At 37.9% G+C, this 23,765-nt stretch overlaps 1 protein-coding gene across 2 annotated transcripts in view; it reads right to left on the reverse strand.

Moving 5' to 3' along the window:
* LOC126235953 (esterase E4-like) overlaps positions 1–23,765 on the reverse strand; it is a 294,714-nt gene that overhangs the window by 260,469 nt on the left and 10,480 nt on the right. Inside the window, exons 3-7 of one of the 2 annotated variants that reach the window (XM_049944928.1) lie at positions 22,911–23,070; positions 17,704–17,889; positions 6,368–6,552; positions 3,057–3,231; positions 2,009–2,184 (exon numbers count right to left, since the gene is read on the reverse strand). The exons of the other annotated variant lie outside the window; for it this stretch is intronic. Coding sequence (XP_049800885.1) covers positions 2,009–2,184; positions 3,057–3,231; positions 6,368–6,552; positions 17,704–17,889; positions 22,911–23,070 — 882 coding nt within the window. The remainder of the gene's footprint in view (positions 1–2,008; positions 2,185–3,056; positions 3,232–6,367; positions 6,553–17,703; positions 17,890–22,910; positions 23,071–23,765) is intronic. 2 annotated transcript variants of the gene reach the window in all.

The raw sequence follows: 23,765 nt of genomic DNA on the forward strand, positions 1-23,765 counted from the left end.
GGAAACCCAGTCATGATGAACACTAAAAAGTTCATGCTGCATGCTTGATGCTGCTAGAACAGTGAAATTAGTCACATGTCAACAGAAGCAATGAAGTTAGTCACATGTGAGGGTTACCTTTGTTAAATTGGAGCAACAACGTGGTGGTGAACCTAAGAATACTGTATATTCTAACTAAATGTAACCAAGATGGTATTTTAAACATTTCGTGTAAGAAAATGTTTCATGTAATGAGGGCACATTCTGTTTCTGTGTGTTTCACGTGATTATTTGATTATGAAGAGAAGTAGAAAATGAGCTCTAATATGGAAATAAAGTGTTTCTGGACCAATGTCCATATAACACATTTTATTCTTCTATGTGTGTATGTGTGAGGAATGTGTCCTGATAGTTTGGCTATACCTTTTTGTTACACGCTGTATGTGTGTAAACCTATGAGTTGCATTATCTGTGAGATTGTGCAAATAAGTTGTTGTTGTAACTAATGTCTTTGAGGAAGGTTCCACACATACTGTTGTGAACATAAAACCCTGTATTCATGTCACATTACATGTTTCATTTGCTTGATGATTAATCATGTCACCCTCAAAAAAGTAGAAGCTGTGGAACACTGCATGCAAATAATTTTAAAGAAGATAGTTGAGAAGTTTTGAAATCTATACAATTAGTTTTGCTGTGGAATCCATGACTGTTTCAGTATCTGGCAAACAGTCACTCCTCTTCTGTCATAAATATTCTTAATATTATGAGTAATTTTCTTTTTCTTTTAATTTTGCACAATTATTCACAGGCTAGCTTCAACAGATTGGTATTGCCATCATTCTCATACATCATAGTACTTAAATTTTCCAAATATTTTTATATTCTGCTCAAGAACTGAAGCAGAATAATTCATTTAAAAAAGAGGTTATTTACTAATCTTTTCCTCTGGAATTAGTTTCAATTCTGTGTTACAGTTTATTGTGGAAGCCACTCTGTTTCCTGTTATGAAGGTACAAATTCAGTACAGCACTTATATTTGCTGAGTCTCGGATTCAGACACATCTGATGACCATTCCACAAACATGAAAGGTTGATTCATCAGTAAAGGCCATCTTCGCTAAGAAAATCTCTTTCTAAACCAAAAGCAGAATAACCTCTTTAGCAAACTGCATACTTTATAGCTTTTCGAGATGCTTCATAACACTGTAAGGCTGTAATCAATGAATTCATGTCTTAGGAAGTACAGTTTAATTTGGTCACAGCTGTTTAATTGTTTTGTGTTTAATATTTTTTGGACACTCTCTTGGAGTTTGGAGAAAAGTCTTAAAGAGTTTACAGTACTACCTGATCTGTGTTTTAAGTTAATTGTTAAAACTAACTTTAAATAAAAAAAAAAGTTTTCTTATACTAGCTCAGTATATCATTATATGTTTCTGTTTTTGGAATATTACATTATTTCTCATTAACAGCATCTGCTTGATAAAGATATTCCTATTCATCCTGTAAATTACCACTCCACTCCATACATGAATATAACCTCTACTTATGCCTAATATCAACCACTTACTACTGTACCCACACTTTATGGCATACCCTCAGTCACGGACATTTCCGCAAAATGAACAATACAAAGCACACTCCAAAAAGTGTGAATGTTGATAGCGGGACTGTGTTGGTGAAAATCTGCATTGTCATACTTCTCTGGTCATTAGTTGACATTAACCTCTTTTTTTTTTTTTTTTTTTTTTTTTTTTTTTTTTTTTTTTTTGGAAGTATATCCTGAAGTCTACTTTTTCTGTACACATTTTATACACATAAATACTGTTGCTCAAATTTTATTGTTGTTTCGGCATTCATTCCTATAAATAAAGAAAATAATAAAAATGGCTGCAGTGTATGTTTCTTAGCAGAATGTTGAGTTGGTGAAACAGTTTTATACTGGACATCACAAAACCCTTGTGTGATTTTTATATAAGTTGTGCCATATACATACAAATACAGTGTATGTAGTTAGTTTCTTACTTACTTGTCCAAGCCCAGTTTCAGAGTCATTTGTTATTGGTTTGTCTTGAAGATAAAACTTCCTCAGCTCTCTGCTGACTTCTAGCGAGTGTGGTGTATCTCGCTCATAAATAAACGAAATTGGGAATACTGTCTCATAATTTTCTGTCATATTTTCTGCCAAACCATTGTAGAGAATCTCTGAAATATTAAATAATTGTAGTTAAAGGTAAAACATATTAGCAAACATTAATTCTGCATTAACTGCCATTTTTTTCTTAAACACAAGTTGAAAATTAAAAAACAAAAATGAATGCCCTAAAAGAATGGTTCTGAAACAATAAACTGTTAATTGCAAATTTTGAACACCATACTGTACAGGCTCATAATCGCTGGATAATACATCTGTGGACACATTGTAGTGGACATCGGTTTCAGTACCACTGTAGCCTCCTTTTACTAAATACCTGACCTGACATCCTGCATGAGGATTTCTACTGAAATGGTGAATACCATCTTGGAACATACAGTGAAATGCAGTTCAGTTCCTAATTGCAAAGTGGTTAAAAAGATTCCACATAACAACACTCAACTACGATGTCTCATTGCAGTATCTGATACACCCCACATTTTCCATGTGAAGACAAACAGCCATCCATGAGATCAAACTACAACTACCAATTTTGCTATATTATATGGAGTGTTGCATGTGATGAAATTTAAGTAGTAGTCTGATGAACAGAACTCTTTCTTGCATTCTGTCTACCAGTTCCAAGCAGTCTTTGTTGACACTCAAGATGCAACACTGTTCTTACTTTTGCCCATGTCACATAAATTTACATCTATACTCTATGAATTACTGTGAACTGTGTGTCAGAGGTTACTTTTTGTTATATTTTGAATTAACATTACTTCCGTTCCATTTGCTTGCTGTGTGTGGGAAGAATGATTGTTAGTACACATTTGTGTGACAAGTAATTTCCTTAAATTTTTCTATGCGATCTCTTATGTTTATTCAGTAATATTATTATTTTTTTAAAAATATCAGGTCATCCTTAGTTCAGATTACTTACCCAAAGCTTTCCAGGAGAATTCGTCTTTGGTGGTTCCTGTTATCAATGGAACTTGAGCAAAATCTCCAGAGAGTAGTTGTTCAGTGGGATCTACAGTTATAAATCTGTCAGCCCCATCTCCAAAATCTTTTTCAACAATGACACCAAATACAACCATAGGATCCCAACCCCATTCCTATAAAAGTAATAAAAAACAAGGAGTTAACTACACTGCATTGTCTTAAGGCTTACACTGTTTTAAGCAATGCGCATTGTAATTATTTGTGAGACATTCCTTAAAAAAAAAATCCATCAGTTGTCTGAGTATATAAAACAGGATAGAAGAACCAGGAACATCTCTGAAACTGAGCAGACTGACTGTAGTCTGATTGAAATTATTTGATAGTTGTCATCTGTCGCTTACCATTACGGTGTTGCCAGCTACCACTCAGTTATACGCAACACAGAAACACAGTGGGCACTTCACAAATGCTGTTAATTTGTAAGGTGGAGCAAAGTTGGAAGCAGCCATGGCGAGGTATGATGGAAATGCAAGATGCTCTGTCAACTGCTGATTTTAAGTGACCAGTGATTGAACTGCGGCAACAACCTCACGATTTGTGGTCAACAACCTGTGGCAGAACTATCACTTTATTCATGGCAATTAAAGCTAACCTCTATGAGCAAACTCAAGACACAAAAATTTCAGTTTCAGCACTAAACAACAAACTGTAATTTCTTGCTGTCATTCATTAGTTACCTGAAACTATCCTTACGTTGGCTACACAAACTGCCACTTTACCAACTAATGAACATTCCTGTCTGGGACTGGCAATTCAAAATGAAAAAAGAATGATAGGAAGAAAAATAAGGGCAAATAAAATTGTCAATACTTAAATGAAAATAATGCGGCAAAGTATTAGAAATTAAAAAATACATCTAAATCAATTAACTGAATAAAAATAATAATTAAGATATTTTGATTAGATTTAGAAATAAAAAAGTTCGCTGTCCTTCATGAGTTTCGAACCCACAACTTTCCACATGACAAGTTCATGTGCTTACCACTACACTACAACACTCCCATGCTTAATGCTGTTCATTTGTGACTCCTATTCCAGTAGCAATGATGAATTGCAACCTTCAAAAATTTGGCTTCACATAACGTTGTGCAAAACTTTTCTAATGTACCAATCTCTGTAATTATAATATATGTAACACTGAATCCCGTCTTGTGCGGAAGCCTCGTGTGGCAACAGCAAATGGTTCGGGGGTGATGATGAGTGTTCTGATTTTCTGATTGGAGAGTCAGCCTGTGAAGAGTCAACTGTCAAGTTATTTTAATCAGACTATAGAATTTGCATTGAGGAAACTAAGTGTTAGGTGAAAGATGAAGGCAGAGAATATGAATGTTTTATATTGAATATGGGTGTGAAGTAGAGACTGCGGGTTCCCTAACCTATTTAACCTGGTACTGGAGAAGACACTAAAAAAGGCATCATTGATTTGCAGAGATTTCAGCATAGATGATAAAGTGAAATTATCAGCTTTTGCCAAAAGTACTGTTCTTGTATCAGAGGAGGATGATGGACTATAAAAGAGCGCTACAATGTTAGTTGAGGAGGCATAGAAAGTGGGTTTGAAGTCTAATGAAGAGAAATGTTATGTATGATAACAAAAAAGGCAGATAAATAAGAAGAGGAAATAGTAGAGATAGGAAGAATTTTGTTTATGAAGACTGGATCATTCAAATACCTAGGAAATACTGTTAACTGGAGTAAATAATGCAGAGAAGAAAATAATGAACCATATAAGATCTGCAAGAATTGTGTATTTGCAATGAATAAACTATTCACCAGTCAAATGCTAAAAAAGACATCAAAACTAAGCATTCTCAAGGCAACCGTCTTAACATACGTGGCCGAGATGTGAACACTGACAGAGAAGATAGAGAGGAAAATCATCATCTTCAAAAACAAAGTGTTTTGAAAAGTTTTTGAACCAATTTTTGAGCATATAATTTCAGCAGAAGAAAGAACACAGAAACCTATGCATTGTACAGTGAGCAAGATGTGACAGTAGGAACAAGAAACAGATGGATTGAACAGATGGGACATGTACTGAGAAGGGATGGTAAAAAAAGTGCTAGAAGGGAAGCCACAAGGAAGGAGATGCCTTCGTGGTCAAAGTTGAGATGGCAGTATGGAGTCAGAAAAGCTATAGCCAGACTGGGAACTCACTGGAGCATGGATGAAAACCAAAAATGATGGAAGAGGCAAAAGAGTGAGGCAATAACAATAGGAAACATACATAAAATAGAAGTGACGAATGTTGGCATTATACACAATTAAGATAACTGGACAAATTAGCAGAAAGAGTTAAAATTGTCAGTTCCCTTTCAAACTATATTAATACAATTAATCTCTCTTTCCTAACATTTATCTTGTTATATGGGGTGCCCTGTTTTCATGCCTTATCAGATTTATTTTTATTATTTTAACTTATTTGCTGGATGCCCTTCCCATCTCAACAGTCTTCAATTAACCTATGGGAGGAAAACCATGTCTGTGATTCATGCAAACTTTGTTCTGTGTTTTATCGTATGTAGCTGTTTGTCTATGGTATTTTTGGAGGTGGAGATTGGGAACCAGCCTAGAATTCACCTAAACAAGTGTGAAAAACTACACTCAGGCTGGCTGGTGTACCAGACCAACGGTCGTTAATCCACTGTACAGTTTCTATCTGGGCCTGGTTCACTTCCCTGTTTCACAAGATAGTGCACTGCATGTTAAGCTATACAAGCACATCATTATTTGTACACTTAATAAAAAACAGTCATTTCATTGTGCAGTATATCAAAATAGTTAAATCATTTACACTCTTTTTGCCTACAATCAATATTTTGTAAATATGAGCCGGCCAGAGTGGCCGAGCGGTTCTAGGCGCTACAGTCTGGAACCGCGTGACCATTACGGTCGCAGGTTCGAATCCTGCCTCGGGCATGGATGTGTGTGATGTCCTTAGGTTAGTTAGGTTTAAGTAGTTCTAAGTTCTAGAGGACTGATGACCTCAGAAGTTAAGTCCCATAGTGCTCAGAGCCATTTGAACCATTTGTAAATATGAATTAAACATACTAGTTCATGACTTTGTTAAGTATATAACAAAAATAGCTGACAGTAAATGTTTAAAATAAACAACCAGATATGAGAGATGTGTGATGCTTCTCACTGTCATTTCCCAGTATCGACAATTTTCTGGTCTATTAGCATGTGTGACAATATAAAATCTTTTGTTTGATTTTATTATGTTCTTAATAAGTACATAACACTTACAAAAAACTGTGGTAGCGTTTCTGCAATCTCTATGGCATCCTTTCCTTTCAGGCAATTAACGATCTGCTGTGATGATGTATCAGGGCAGTTTAGCATTCTTGCTTGCTTCTTGGCTTGTTGCAATGGGTCCTTTATAACAATTGATTGAACAGCTGCACTCATTGCAATTCCTTTATGAAACAAGCCTGAAAAAGCAATTTGTACTTTCAATGATGATTATGTAGCTACTTTATATATTGTTTTAGCACTGAAAAAAACAAAGATGTTATCTAGAAAAGGATCACCTTCTAATTAATAGTAATATTTGCCATGGTGGTGCAGAGCAAAGCAAGTGCCAGAATATAGTTCACTGTAGTTAGTTGCACATTACAATGTTTTGATGACTGGTTTCAGATGGAAAGCATCCATTATCAAGCATCAGAAGGCTCTTGTTTTAGGGTGCAAAAACAACTAAGGTAATACGCGCCCATGTCAGAATCTTATAACACAAAGGAGAACAAGGAGTTAAAAGCAATTACACATTAAGCCCAATCGACAGAAGGAAAGACAACTAACAACAGGGACTTGCTCTGGGAGAAAGTGCCATAAGGACAATGGAGGTCCTGAACTAAAGATTAAATGTTCTTCGCCATATTGCTACAATGGATAAAAAGTAAAACGCTGTTGACAGCCTGCACATCATTCACTGAAACTGCCAATAGCTCAGATGGCAAACATAAATTAGAACATAAGTGGTTAAAAGAATGGCATTCTGTCAGGAAATGATACACCATCAAAGATTGAGGACAATGAGTACAAAGTGGTGGGGAACGAATGGCGATGGCTAAAAAGGCAGTGCCCAAAACGCGACCTAGCTAAAATGATCTCCTGGTGACGAGAGGGCCGAGAGGTGGTCAGCCAAGCCATTAGGAGGTTTAATTCCGTGGAGCTTGTTCCCGTAAAGGGAAGACCACTAGTCATGCCAAACTGACACCACCTGCCAGCAACACGCAGATCATTGGATGGAATGGAAGAACTAGTGGGCTGAGATACAAGGACTGCAACATTGGCAGCAGTGTCAGTGGCCTCATTCCCTGTAGGACCGACATGACCAGGGACCCACATAAACATCACAGTGACTCCATCAAGAGTGAGCAAGTGAAAGCTCTCCTGGACCTGTTGCACTAAGGGATGGACGGTGTATAGCACACACAGGTCCTGAAGGGCTGAGAGAGTCAGAGCAGATGACACAATTGAAAAGCCTGTGTCGCCAGATGTACTGCTTGGTCTGATACAGGATGAAGAGCTCTGCTGTAAATATTGAGCAGTGTTCCAGAAGCTTATACCGAAAATCATCAGTGCCAATGACGAAGGCACACCCAACACGATGGTCAGTCCGAGAGCCATCAGTGTACACAAAGGTACTACCATGAAGTTCTGTGTGAAGGTCAAGAAACTTATGGCGACAGAGCGAGTTTCAAGTGGTGTCCTTGGGAAGCGAATGAAGTCCAAGGTGAACGGGAGCCACCACACAAAGTCAAGGTGATGAAGGGGTCACACCCACTGGGAAAATGGCAGGTAGCATGAAATTACGCTGCCAAAGCAATAGCTGAAAAGAAACTCCAGAAGGTAACAGAGAAGAGTGACGTGCCCTATACTGGTGATCAAAGAAGTCATCGTAGAAAGAGGCAAGCATGGCAGACAGACGGCTTGCGTATCTGCTGTGGAGAAAGTCACAGCGGTATGACAGCAGGAGTATGACAGCTTCTGCATACAGACTCTCAACCAGGCTAGTGTAAAAGATGCCAGTGGCCAAACGGATTCCATGATGGTGGATTGTATTGAGACATCATAAAATGGACGGACATGCAGATGCAGCATGAGCCCCAGGATTTTTATAGTTTCAACAAAGAGAAGAGAAACAGTCCCAAGATGTAAAGACAGTGGAAGAACCCAATTGAAAAATGAAAGCCATTGTCAATGCTTCATGAGTAAAGATGCATTGCTGAAGACACCGCTCAATGAGACAAGTCTGTGGAGAACTGCAATAGAAGGCAAAATCGTCAACAAAAAGAGAGCCGGAGATGCCTGGTGGGAGACAGGCCGTAACAGGGTTAATGGTGAGAGCAAAGAGGACGACACTCAGGACAGAACCTGAGGCACACCATTTTCCTTGGTAAAGGTGTCTGAGAAGGCAGAACCCACATGTACCTTGAAAACTCTGTCTTTTAAAAATTCTTGAAGGAAGCCCCATGTGTAGAGAGTTCAGAGGATATCAGTCCTCTAGCAGGTGGTGTCAGACGATGATGAGGCTACCACTTTGTCACAGAGATGTCTCTGTGATGAAATAATGGCTTCATCAGTATTTGCATCTTCATATTATCTGACTGTTTATATCAAAGTTCAGTTTAAACTGAATTTTATAAATGTTTACTTTAGGTGCACTGCCCCAGAAGATAATTCCATAAGACAATGGGGAGTGAATATATGCAAAATAAGCTAACTTACTTGTCTTTAGGTCAACATATTGAGAGGTGCTTCTTAAGCTATAACAAATCGAACTGAATGTCTTGATTAGTTTATCCTTGTGTTGACTCCTTGTGTTGACTCCATTTTAAATTACTACCTATTTAGACCCCAAGGAATTTTACAAACTGTATGTCATTCATTGTATGGCCATTAATGTCTATTCTGGTGCTAAAAGATCATTCTGCTATTTTCAAAGTGCATAATGTGAGTCTTTGTGAGTTAACTGTGAACCACTTTTAGGCCTGTTCAGCTATCATCGGAGATGTATCTGCTAAGGGAGTTTGAACCCTTGGTTAGTATGCTGGTGTCACTAATAAACATTACAGTTTTTGAAATGTCCTTTTAAGTCATTAGAAGATAAATAAATGTAGCTGAGAAACAAGAGTGGATCCAGTACTGATCCATGTGGTACTTCACATGTTATCATGTCCCATTGTCAGGTTATTTTCATGCCTGAGATAGAGTCTGTTAATGAGACCCTCAGCTTTCTGTTATAGAGGTAAGATTCCAACCCTGCAAGACAATTGCCATTAATGTCTTAACAATTAAGTTGGTGAGGCAGATTTTTGAGATGCACACAATAAAATACTTTGGCAAGGCAGTAGAATATACCAACAGGACAATTTTTCTTGCTTAGCTCTATTAGCACTTCATTTATGGGGTCTTGTCTTGCTTTCTGTGTGGACAAACCTTTATGAAAACCAAACTGAGAGGCAGTTAACTGGTTTTGCTAAGTAAAATAAAATAGTATGCTATCATAGGCACATTGTCACATACTGTACCATTTGTGTAGCCAGTCAATGGAAACTGGGGTATTTCCAGATAGACTAAAACATGTGATACCTCTGCCAGTCCACAAAAGTGGAATGAGGAATGTAATATCTGACTATTAGTTCATCTCTCATTGCTTGTCTTCTCAAAGATATTTGAGAGACAAGTGTATCATAGGATTTATAGCCATGTAATTCAAAATATCTCAGTGACATCTGCACAGTTAAACTTCCATGAGGGATTCTCCACAGAGGGAGCAATATTCAGCCAGACAGATGAAATTTTAGGTGAACTAAATTTCAAAAGGTATCCAGTGGGAATCCTTGGTGACCTTGCTAAGGCATTTGTCTTTGTAGACTATAACACACTGTTAAAAAGCTTCCACATTATGGTATCAGAGACTAGCCTTTAACTTGGCTAGAATATTATTTACACAAAAGGAAACAGAGAGTGTTCTTAATGGAGGCAGGTGTAACAATAAACTCAGGGGAAATGCAGTCTCCCAGGGTTTGATCCCTGGGCCACTAATTTTCTTGGTCTATGCTAGTGATCTACCAATTATAATTAATGACAGAGCTGATGATACAAGTATTCTGATCAAGGTGCCCAACTCCACAGTGCAGGATACACCCCTGACAGACAATAACCAAGTACACAAATGGTCGCAGCAAATAGCCTAGCCCAAAATTTTTCAAAAACTAGTCTGTATGGTTTCAGGCAACAAATAAAACACTTTAAGTTTCTGAAATTGATTTAACAATCAGAAAATTAATGAAACCATGCATACAAAATTCTTAGACAATGAGACAAACAGTCTTTTAAAATGGAAGGAGCAAATCAATCAGCTGTTCAAGTAACTTAACTCAGCATGCTTCGCACTGAGAACCATTTCTCACTTTGTTGACAGTGAAATATGCTGTTATCAGATTTTGCATATTTCCATTTTATACTCTTCTATGGCATAATCTGGGGAAATGCTGCAAGAGTTGAAAATGTCTTCAAAGTTAAAAAAATGAGCAGTGATCTACATTTATGGGGTCTCTGACAGAACATCCTGCAGGGGCTTTTCAAATAATTCATGATATTTGCTATTACAGGTCAATCAGTACATATACTCACTGATGATTTCTGTAGTCAACAACATGAAATTATTTCAGAAACACTGTGACATTCATAGTCATGGCACAAGACAGGTGACAGATTTCCACCAACCCTCTGCAACTCTCACAAAAATATGCAATGGAGTTACTGAGTCAGGTATAAAAGTATACAATAAGCTCCCCATCAGTATAAAAAAGGACATAATAACATACAGGTATTCAAAAGGAAACTAAGAACATGCTTCACAGATCAAACTTTTGTAATGAAATTAGTGAATTCTTAGAGTTACTAGGCATCCTTTAGTGTAAGAACAAAGGAAACAACTTGGTAAAAAGACACTCTTAAAAGAAAAAATGTGACGTTTTTACTGACGTCATAAAGATATAGTTTTGTATTTCAAATTAAATATTGATTATAAAATGTAAATTATTTGTGTTATTAGAATAAAAACATGTACTTTTATTTATTCTACATGCTTAACCTTACAATTAAATTTATACCAGTAAAATTCTGGCTGTAATATTACATGCAAACATTGGTTCTTAGAAACCAAGTAAAACAGTATATATGTGACACATAAAATGCACATGCAGTACTGTATTATTTCATTTGATTTGTCTTATATTACTAGTACACCATCTGTACAATATGTAATCAACAGGACCAAATAAAAATCAAATCAAGGTTTCAGCCCAAACTGTCCTATTATTACATGCTCTTCCTTCCCAAGATTCTTTCCAAGGAAGCCTAAATTAAAGGTAATCTCACTGAGCCCCGCACTTGGATTAGATATGCTAGTTACCAGTACCTGGTAATCAAATCCCAAGGAGTTCTGAACTGGATTTGACAAACTTTTCAACAATTAAGTTCTAATCAGTTTCAGTTCATCTAAGAATGGCATATAATGGCAATATCTGATTTAATATGTTGTTATAACTTACATTATGGGTTGAGTTTTAGAAATGTAAGTTGGATTTCTAGTTTCATGTACCGCCTAATATCAAAATAGTGTCAGCAGTGTAGTTTAAATGATGATACTAACATCCTATAGTTTCAAATTAGGCCATTGCCTTGTAAAATGGTAAGATTTTTTCACCCCTCCTTCAGTTTTCAGGAACTTTTAATTGATTCAGTGAAACCATACATTAAATATACTTTCAAAGAGAATCAATCTATTCATTATTATCCAGTGCTAGCAAAGAAAATATGTTGAGAAAATGATTGAAGAGAACACCTGTATTAGCTACCAGTATAACAGCAGTTTCAGTGCGCTCTTCACACTGCAGCAACTTACATACTATCCTTTATGTGACTACAGTCTGCGGCTAATGGATGTTTTGTCATATATTGTAGGAACAGGCAGATCAGTTAAAAACTGACAATGAAACGTAACTGTATCAACATGACGAAGAAACTCAGAGGCAGTGATGCATCTCTGTCTTAGTCACAGTAGAAGACAGCATGAAGTACAGAGAGGTATGGTGGGGAATGTCTTCGTAGACAGCCACAAGAGTGAAGGAGAAGTGCCAAATACTAGCTCTGTATGAGAGGTCATCCCACCATAACACCCTTACTCATTCACTTTTGTTCTCTTTTTAAATGTGAAATAAACCACTTCTGTGTATAATTTTGAGTTCCTAGAGCCAAATGCATCTACTTTTGAAAAGTTCTGGAACAGATTACTGAAACATAATTTTTATTATACATTTTGAACACATAAATTTTTTAAAATGACCAATTTCAGTGTAACATTAACCATTCTCAGATCTGACTGTGTTAGTTACGAGAGTAAACCATCAAGCTATCAGCAAAATGTACATGCTACATCACTGGTTAAAATAATGACTATGTTATGCTTTGATGTAGCGTGCAAATTTTGCTGATAATTGCATGGATAACATCTACATCTACATTCATACTCCGCAAGCCACCCAACGGTGTGTGGCGGAGGGCACTTTACGTGCCACTGTCATTACCTCCCTTTCCTGTTCCAGTCGCGTATGGTTCGCGGGAAGAACGACTGTCTGAAAGCCTCCGTGCGCGCTCTAATCTCTCTAATTTTACATTCGTGATCTCCTCGGGAGGTATAAGTAGGGGGAAGCAATATATTCGATACCTCATCCAGAAACGCACCCTCTCTAAACCTGGCGAGCAAGCTACACCGCGATGCAGAGCGCCTCTCTTGCAGAGTCTGCCACTTGAGTTTATTAAACATCTCCGTAACGCTATCACGGTTACCAAATAACCCTGTGATGAAACGCGCCGCTCTTCTTTGGATCTTCTCTATCTCCTCAGTCAACCCGATCTGGTACGGATCCCACACTGATGAGCAATACTCAAGTATAGGTCGAACCAGTGTTTTGTAAGCCACCTCCTTTGTTGATGGACTACATTTTCTAAGCACTCTCCCAATGAATCTCAACCTGGTACCCGCCTTACCAACAATTAATTTTATATGATCATTCCACTTCAAATCGTTCCGCACGCATACTCCCAGATATTTTACAGAAGTAACTGCTACCAGTGTTTGTTCTGCTATCATATAATCATACAGTAAAGGATCCTTCTTTCTATGTATTCGCAATACATTACATTTGTCTATGTTAAGGGACAGTTGCCACTCCCTGCACCAAGTGCCTATCCCCTGCAGATCTTCCTGCATTTCGCTACAATTTTCTAATGCTGCAACTTCTCTGTATACTACAGCATCATCCGCGAAAAGCCGCATGGAACTTCCGACACTATCTACTAAGTCATTTATATATATTGTGAAAAGCAATGGTCCCATAACACTCCCCTGTGGCATGCCAGAGGTTACTTTAACGTCTGTAGACATCTCTCCATTGATAACAACATGCTGTGTTCTGTTTGCTAAAAACTCTTCAATCCAGCCACACAGCTGGTCTGATATTCCGTAGGCTCTTACTTTGTTTATCAGGCGACAGTGCGGAACTGTATCGAACGCCTTCCGGAAGTCAAGAAAAATAGCATCTACCTGGGAGCCTGTATCTAATATTTTCTGGGTCTCATGAACAAATAACGCGAGTTGGGTCTCACACGATCGCTGTTTCCGGAATCCATGTTGATTCCTACATAGTAGATTCTGGGTTTCCAAAAACGACATGATACTCGAGCAAAAAACATGTTTTAAAATTCTACAACAGATCGACGTCAGAGATATAGGTCTATAGTTTTGCGCATCTGCTCGATGACCCTTCTTGAAGACTGGGACTACCTGTGCTCTTTTCCAATCATTTGGAACCCTCCGTTCCTCTAGAGACTTGCGGTACACGGCTGTTAGAAGGGGGGCAAGTTCTTTCGCGTACTCTGTGTAGAATCGAATTGGTATCCCGTCAGGTCCAGTGGACTTTCCTCTGTTGAGTGATTCCAGTTGCTTTTCTATTCCTTGGACACTTATTTCGATGTCAGCCATTTTTTCGTTTGTGCGAGGATTTAGAGAAGGAACTGCAGTGCGGTCTTCCTCTGTGAAACAGCTTTGGAAAAAGGTGTTTAGTATTTCAGCTTTATGCGTGTCATCCTCTGTTTCAATGCCATCATCATCCCAGAGTGTCTGGATATGCTGTTTCGAGCCACTTACTGATTTAACGTAAGACCAGAACTTCCTAGGATTTTCTGTCAAGTCGGTACATAGAATTTTACTTTCGAATTCACTGAACGCTTCTCGCATAGCCCTCCTTACGCTAACTCCCCAATGTAGTCAGATCTTAGGATGGTTCATGGTGAACTGAATCTGAAGATATTAAAAAAATTAATGCAGTCAGGATAGACCATGGAAAAGCTGTTTTACAACCAGTAATTGTGGATTTTATCAAAGGACCATATGGTCATTTTTTGCAAATTTCTCTGAGAAGATGTATCAACACATCCTTGAGAGATATTTCTCGTGGTGAGTTCTGTAGAGGCTAGTGTGAGAATGAATAGATGAATTAGTGCAACTACTTGAAAGAGGCTTCTTTCAGAAGAGATAATCAATATTTTTATTAAGTATTTATTACTTTCTAAAATGTTCATAATGATCCTACAGTGATACAATTTTTAGGCCACTTGTACTGTAGTATCTATGTAAAAAGGAGTTTACAATAAAACTGGGAAATTTGGTCATAGATCAAAGCAAATCAAGAGGACTTTTCCATTATATCATGTGAGACCTTGCACCTGTTCAGATATATCACCAACAATGTGCTACTGATTTCTGTGTTCTTGCTAGCTACCAACTTGCCTTATATCTCTTTGACAACAGGCTATTTTGCATTAAAATAATAATAATGTGGCTCTCACATAAACAGCTCATTTTATCTGATGTGTCATAGTGAACTCTACTGGAACACCTTTGAAGTGTTCAACTAAATGACTATATCAAAGACAGTGTTGCATGTAAAATGATAGTTTGTAATCCTCTGTGTGAACTTGAATGTATGCAATTTTTCCATCTCGATTATTTTGTGAGATAAATATTTAGGCAGGAGTAATAGGTTGTGTGGCTCTTCTTGGAAGCTATGCTTTCATAATTTTAACACTAAAGCTTCTCCATGATGCCCACTGCCTGTCTTACAGCAGCTGCCGCTGGAGTTTAGTCAGCGTCTCTATGATGCTGTTGTACTTATAAAACAAATTCATGACGAAACATGGTGTCTTCCTTTGGGTCTTCTTTATCTCCTGTATTAATCCTATCCTGTAAGGACCCATTCATTTAAGTGGGATTTTGTTAAGTGACCTCCTTTATGGGTGAAATACATTACCCTACAATGTTTTCAATGAATCTCAGTGTGACACCTGCCTTTCCTGCATTTCGTTTTGTGTGGTCATTCTACTTAAGTTTATTCTGGACACAAAGTTCCCAGATATTTTATAGTTATTTCTTTTTCCAGTGATTCATTGCCAGTAATGTGTTCAAACATTAATGGGTCTTTCCTCCTCTTTATGTGTGGTTATCTTGAGGGCCATCTACATCTGTACCCTGCATACCACTGTGTGGTGCATAGCAGAGGGTCTTCCCATTGTACCATCTATTAGGACATTTTCCTGTTCCTTTTTTTGTCAGCATCCAACTCCTTGCACTCAGCTTCAGTCATCTGCTGATCTTCCTGTATTTTGCTGTAGTTTTGTACCTTTGGGATATTTCTGTATACAAGAGCATCTGTGAACAACCTCCTGGATCTTCTGATGTTTTCATGTCTGATAATGTCTCCCCCATTATGATCAGTGTGCTGTGTTCTAGATGTGATGAAGATGTCAATCCAACCACAAACCTAGTCCGATATGGCTCATATTTTCTTTTGATGTGGCAGTGTTGGACAGTATGAAAGTCTTCTACAAGTTACGGGATACAGTATCAACTTGTATACCATCTTCATCTCGTGGATGAATAGAGTGAGATGTATTTCACAAGAGTGCTGCTTGTGGAATCGATATTAAGTAGCACAGGGGATTCTTGGTCTCTAACATAAATCATGTTGCACATTTCTACAAACAATTGATTTAAGTGATATAGACCTACTGTTTACATTCTTGAAAACAGGAATGATCTGTAATATATCGCAATCCCTTGGCTTGCTTTATTACTCTAGTGACCCATGAGGAACTGCTGCTAGAAGAAAAGAAGTTCTTTCGCATGATCTACATGTAATCATATAGATATCCCATCAGGCCCAGTCACCATTTCTCTGCTGAGCAATGTTAGTTGATTTTCTGTTCAGCAATCACTTACCTACATGTCTGTCATTTCAGAATCCATTCAACAATAAGGAAGAGGAACAGTAGTACAATCCACAGTGGAACAATTTTGATAGATCAAATTTGGTATTTTATCTCCTACTTTATATCAGCCTTTGTTTAGGTGCCAGTGTGATTATTGGTCCTCAAAGCTGCTGTCAATAATATGAAAAATGCTGTACTTTGGCCTTGTTGTGATTTAAAAAAACATAATTTCATTTTATTTCAATTTCCATTTTCAGATTTCTATTCAACATGGTACTCTTTTTCCCTGTATTTCAAAAACATTCAGTTAAGTTCGTGATTTGTATGAGGGTAAGTCAATTATTATCTGCAATTTAGTTGTATTTTTGTTTATTGTGGTAATACTGTTGTTTTACATTGATGACATGCTTTGTTTATTTGTTATTTAAACTTTGCAATTTTCAAGCTGCTAGGTTAGTTTTGTTGTCACTGCCGTGTTATTAAACATGGCTACTCCACTATCTATTTGTACCAAAGAAGAGCAACGTTCAGTGGTCCATTTTTTTGTGGTCAGAAGTCATATTGGGGACCAAAAATCATCGAAGATTTTCGGTACAGTGTAGGAACAGTGTTTTGCCACAACGGAGTGTCCACGAATGGATTGAAAAATTCCGAAATGGTCGCACAAGTGTTACGCACGATGAAGGAGCTGGACAACTGTTTACTGCCACAAATTAAGAAACCATTGAGCGTTCACATGAAATGATTCTCTTAGACAGACAATTAACTATTAACAAAGTGGCACATCATCTGCAAATTAGTCATGGTTCTGCCTACGAAATCATCCTCAACAGACTTGGGTTTCATAATGTTTGTGCAAGATGGGTCCCAAAATAACTCACACAGTTGCGTAAACAAATGCACTTGGACACTGCTGAAACGCTCCAGAAACTCAAATTTGAAGTGCTGGATCATCCTCCATATAGTCCTGATCTTGCCCCTTCCGACTATCACTTGTTTGGTCCACTCAAACAGGCATTAAGGGGCCGTCGATTTGCCTCAGATGAAGCAGTGAAAGAAGCGGTGGTACAACAATGGACCAAGTGCATTGAAATGCCAGGAGACTATGTTAAAAATGATGTTCTTGTAAGTTTCCAATTTGATTACAATAAAATTTTATAAATACTTTGTGGATAATAATTGACTTATCCTTGTACTTACTACCTTATAATATCAGTATTATGATAATTGCTATATACCTCTAGACATTGGAGACAGCATGTGCAGATATACACTGATGGACCCTGCACTGTAACCACTGACTGTCACATTGTCTGGGTCACCGCCAAACGAAGCAATATTCTGCTGTACCCATTTGAGAGCCATCACCTGATCCTTAAATCCATTGTTTCCAGGAAGAACTGAATCTCCAGTGCTTAAGAAACCTGTAATATGATTACATGTAGTCCCAATTTTTATAATCAACAATATTTTATGTCTATTTAAACATTATTTAGAGAGTCATACTACTTCAACATGCAAAGAAAAAAATTATTCACCAGCCACTGAATGATCAAAGAGCAATAAAGAAGCAATTTTTATTATAAACTTATCAACAGCAACACACAGTGGCATTACTCACTATCTTTCATATAAGTCTCTATTTGCAAAATCCTACAGTTGTGGCATACATCCTAAAATATTGCTCAAGTTCAAGATACTGAATGTATAAAAATAACAGCGGTATGAATGGTTAAAGGTTTGTCTGACCGATGGGAGAGCACCATAGAGATACTGAAAACCCTGAACTGTCTGATCCTCAAGACAGATGCCAACTATCTAATGAAAACTTATTTACAAAGTTTCAATAACCAGCATTAAGCAAGGAAACTATGAATATACGGCAAACACCTCTCTTGCTCCCATAGGAACCCTGAAGACAAGATTAGACTAATTACCATGCACTTGGAGGCTTTTTCTATGCAAACCACAGTGAAATGCATGGCAGATGGTTTGTCCTACTGTACCAGTTATTAGGGTTTCTTCCTGTTCCATTCATGTACGTAGTGCAAGAAGAATGATTGTTCAATGCCTCTGTGCATGCTGTAATTATTCTAATCTTCTTCTCATGATCCGTATGCGAGTGCTACATAGGGGGTTGTAGCATATTCCTAGAGTCATCATTCAGAGCCAGTTCTTGAAACCTCATTTGTAGAATTTCGCGGTGTAGTTTATGTCTGTCTTCAAGAGTTTGCCAGTTTAGTTTCTTCAGATTGACTGTAACATTCTCCATTGGCTCAGACACGTTTGTGGCCACTCATGCTGCCATTCTCTGTATATGTTTAATATCCCCAGTCAGTCCTATTTGGAATGGGTCCCACACATTTGAGCAGTATTCAAGAATGGGTCACATGAATTATTCGTAAGCGATCTCCTTTGTAGACTGATTGCACTTCCCCAGTATTCTATCAATAAGCCGAAGTGTACCACCTGCTTTACCCACAACAGAGCCTATGTGATCATTCCATTTCATATCCCTACAAAGTGTTACAACCAGGTATTTGTATGAACTGGCTGATTCTAAGTGTGGCTCAGTGATATTATGGTGATATTATATATTTTTCATTTTGTGAAGTGCACAGTTTTACATTTCAGCATAATGAAACTAAGTTGTCAGTCTTTGCATCCCTTTGAAATCTTGTCACAATCTGACTGCTGAATATTCATGCAGCTTCTTTCAGACAGTACTTCATTATAGATAACTGCATCATTTGCAAAAAAATCTGAGATTATTATTAATACTGTCCACAAGGTCATTAACATACAATATAAACAGCAAGGGTCCCAACTCACTTCTTTGGGGCACACCCAAAGTTATTTCTACATCTGATGATGACTCCGCATCCAAGGTAACATGCTGTGTCCTCCCTGCCAAAAAATCCTTAACCCAGTCACAAATTTCACTTGTTACTGCATATGATCAAATTTCTGACAATGATGGTGTGTGTTATACTGAGTCAAATGCTTTTTGGCAATCAAGAAGTACTATACCTATCTGACCACCTTCATCCAAAGCTTTCAGTTTCTAATGTGAGAAAAGTGCAAGTTGGATTTCACATGATCGATGTTCTTGGAATCCATGCTGATTGGCATGGAAGAGATCATTCTGTTTGAGATACTTCATTATGTTTGAACTCAGAATATTTTCTAAGATTCTACCACAAATCAGTGCCAAAGATACTGGATGGCAGTTTTGTGGATCACTCCTACAACCCTTCTTGTAGACAGGTGTTATGTGTGCTTTCTTCCAACTTCTGGGGACAATTTTTTGTTCGAGGGATCTATGATAGATTATAGTTAGAAGAGAGGCTAACTCAGCCACAGATTCAATGTAGACTCTGATAGGAATTCCATTGGGCCATGGGGGTTTGTTCAATTATTTCAACAATTTCTGTTGTTTCTCAATATCACTGGCATTAGTAATGATTTCACTCATCTTTTCAATGGTACAAGGGTTAAATTGGGGCACTTCTTTGCAGATATAGAGGGTGTTACAAAAAGGTACGGCCAAACTTTCAGGAAACATTCCTCACACACAAAGAAAGAAAATATGTTATGTGGACATGTGTCCGGAAACGCTTACTTTCCATGTTAGAGCTCATTTTATTACTTCTCTTCAAATCACATTAATCATGGAATGGAAACACACAGCAACAGAACGTACCAGCGTGACTTCAAACACTTTGTTACAGGAAATGTTCAAAATGTCCTCAGTTAGCGAGGATACATGCATCCACCCTCCGCCGCATGGAATCCCTGATGCGCTGATGCAGCCCTGGAGAATGGCGTATGTTATCACAGCTGTCCACAATACGAGCACGAAGAGTCTCTACATTTGGTACCGGGGTTGTGCAGACAAGAGCTTTCAAATGCCCCCATAAATGAAAGTCAAGAGGGTTGAGGTCAGGAGAGCGTGGAGGCCATGGAATTGGTCCGCCTCTACCAATCCATCGGTCACCGAATCTGTTGTTGAGAAGCGTACGAACACTTCAACTGAAATGTGCAGGAGCTGCACAGGTAGAGTAACCCGTTTGAAATCATGATAACACGCTCCATTGAGCGTAGGTGGAAGAACAAACTAAAATGAGCTCTAACATGGAAATTAAGCGTTTCCGGACACATGTCCACATAATATCTTTTCTTTATTTGTGTGTGAGGAATGTTTCCTGAAAGTTTGGCCGTACCTTTTTGTAACACCCTGTAGATACAGGAGTAGAATGCTTAACATAGTTAACATTCATAATTTTGCTTAACATTTCTCTAGTATTTCAGTGCATGTACTTGATATACTTTCTGATACAAAACATGTTTATCTACCTTGGACTGTAGCGATAAGGTTATAAAAATGAGAGTAAATTATATTAAGCATTCATGTGGGATTTTGCACATGAAAACTAAGATGCAAGCTGTGTAACATAAAGCCACTGTTTACATAATACTTCTTCTGCACCTTAAGTCCCACGAAGAATTTTCCAGTAATACGTGAATCATTTGTTTCTGTTTTCTGTCCATACTATTAGAAACACACACATCATCAAAATTCACTCTTACGTGCAGGAGCATGTTTAAATTACCTTAATGATTGAAAATCCAGAATACATACAGTGATCCATAGTAAGTTCTGCAGGTGGCAGGTCAAACCAGTTTGCAGAATGGTTATGCATGATAAGTTAATACTGAATACATTCCCTAATGCTTCTACATGCATAAATCAATGTTTTTAGTAGTACTAAAAAACTATGGGCTTCTGTATAGAAGCAACGAGCCAAAAAATGTTTACAATTTAAAATAGTAAAATAAAATAATTGTGTGTTTCTCAGGTCTGGTCATTAGGTAATTCAGAAACTGTAAGGTCAGTTAAGTGTAGCAGACTGATTTATAAGAGGAGCCTGAGCTGAGATTGAGAATTTACATATTTCGCAAATTATGCATTTATAATCATGCTAACAGTGTTGAAGTCTCTTGCCATTTTGGAAAAAGTATATTAGAGTGAAGTCTGGAACAGTAGATGGTGAGCAGACTTACCAATATTCATTGTGAAGCTAATGCGTGACAGAGCTGTGGTACTAAACTAAGGGTTTTATGATTGTGAATATCCATTTGCTTTTTCTTTAATGCAATACAGCAGTGATTGTAACATCTAGGATGGAATGTAATAATATTGTGAAAAGCATAGTTGCTGGTCACGGTGTAGAGGAGATGCTGAGTCGCAGATAGGCACAATAAAAAGACTGTGGGAAAGTGAGCTGTCAAAAAAAGGTCTGCATTGAAAATAGACAAAAACACACACACACACACACACACATATGCGCGCGCGAGAGAGAGATCACTGTCTCTGGCAGCTAAAGCCCTTATTATACAGTGAGTAGCAACTGTCCTTTTCATAATATTGTTACAGCTGGGATTCAGCATGACCTGGATTGGTAGGTTTCAGGAGAAGTGGAACCAGATATCTACACACAAATCACTTCTGTAAATTAAGGGCTGCTGGTTTGTAGGCAAGGAGCTGTTGCCCAATAATGTCCTGGATATGTTCCAATGGGTTCATAACAGACAAACTTGGTGGCCAAGACATCAACGTGATACAATATTGCAGTGCCTGTGAGTACAGGTTGTAGACACATGGCTGACAACATATGGAAGTTTGGGTCTGCCCATGAATAGTGCTCGGATTGCCCAATTGGTGTGGCGACCATCCAATATGTGGGAAATCTGGGTTTAAGTCCTAGTCCAGCACAAAATTTCATTGTGTCATTCCATTATACAGCTAATGATATTTGCAACTGTGCATACATTTCATGTATGTCAATGTGAGTTTACTGTCATGCCCCTCAAATCACTGGAGCATGATTCTGGTCTTGTGACATGATCGTTTATCCTGCTTTAAGATGCCATCGCACTTTGGGAGGACATCAAGCAGGAAGGGATGCTGCAGGTGGTGCACAATAATGTTCAGGCAGTCCACAGCTGTCATGGTGCCTTTTTATTACTAGCACAGGTCCCGTGGAAGCGCAAGTGAATGGCGCCCAAAACATAACAGTGCCCCCACTGGCCTGCAACCATGACGTGGTGCACTTTTCAGGCAGCCATCTTCTTGGATGACAGTGTAATCCAGAAAAGCCCACTTACCTACTGAGCAAGGTAGTGCAGTGGTTAGCATACTGGACTTCCATTCGGGAGGACAACAGTTCAAACCTGCGCCGGCCATCATGATTTAGGTTTTCCATGACTTCCCTAAATCACTTCAGGCAAATGCCGGGATGGTTCCTTTGAAACTCTCTCTCTCTCATATATATATTTCTGTGTGTGTGTGTGTGTGTGTGTGTGTGTGTGTGTGTGTGTGTGTGCGCGCGCTGTTTTTTACACTTAGTTACAGGAGAATATGCTGTTCCTGGGGACAGCTTACCTAAAGCCCCAAGCCTGTAGTTGAGAGTCACAAGAACTATATCCTCATCCAAGAGGTACTGAGGGCCAAAAAGGTCACTTGTTCCTCTAAATAGATAGAAGGCACCAGGATGCAGGAAGATCATTACTGGTCTCTTTGGGTTTCCAGTACTGTCTGGCAACTGGAATTATAAAAAGGTGTATACATTAATGAATGTCATTTCTGTGTGTCTACATTAATTATTATGAAATACAAACAGACTGTATAGTTATAACCATTTCCTTTATTTAACATAAGCTGTGCTAAACTGATCATACTTTTATTTTCATTATAACCATGAAGAATATTTTCTTGGAAAATGTAACAATGATCAAAAGATTATGCAGCCTGCAAAACAAGCTTATTACTAAGCGTATTGTAGAAGCACTATTAAAGATTTTGTGACTATGACTTATGTCTGTACACTGTGCAAAATTCATATGCGAGTCACGTGCTTTCAACTATAGTTGTGATTATGCCCATTAAATCTCTCAGCATCATATTTAAATCAGTCTTCAGAAGTGTTGCATTATTTACTTCCATCTGAATGAAAATACAACCAACTATCACTGCAGTTTGAAAAGTGAAAGAAACAGTAATGGAAGTACAATCAGCTGTCATTCCATACAAGAAAAAATCTTACCCCTGAAACAACAGCTAAAAGCAATACAATTTGCATAAGCCATTTAATATTTAAATACTAAAAGTTTGCTCAAAATTGGAGATATAAGTTACATGAGGAACTAGTCAGGTGAGTAATTAGATCAGAGCCCACATAACCCCAGCAGGAAAATACAGGGCGATCAGCATCAGTCCCAAAAACTTTTAAGGATATTG

Source organism: Schistocerca nitens, chromosome 2, assembly GCF_023898315.1.
Source record: "Schistocerca nitens isolate TAMUIC-IGC-003100 chromosome 2, iqSchNite1.1, whole genome shotgun sequence".
Lineage (NCBI taxonomy): Eukaryota > Metazoa > Arthropoda > Insecta > Orthoptera > Acrididae > Schistocerca > Schistocerca nitens.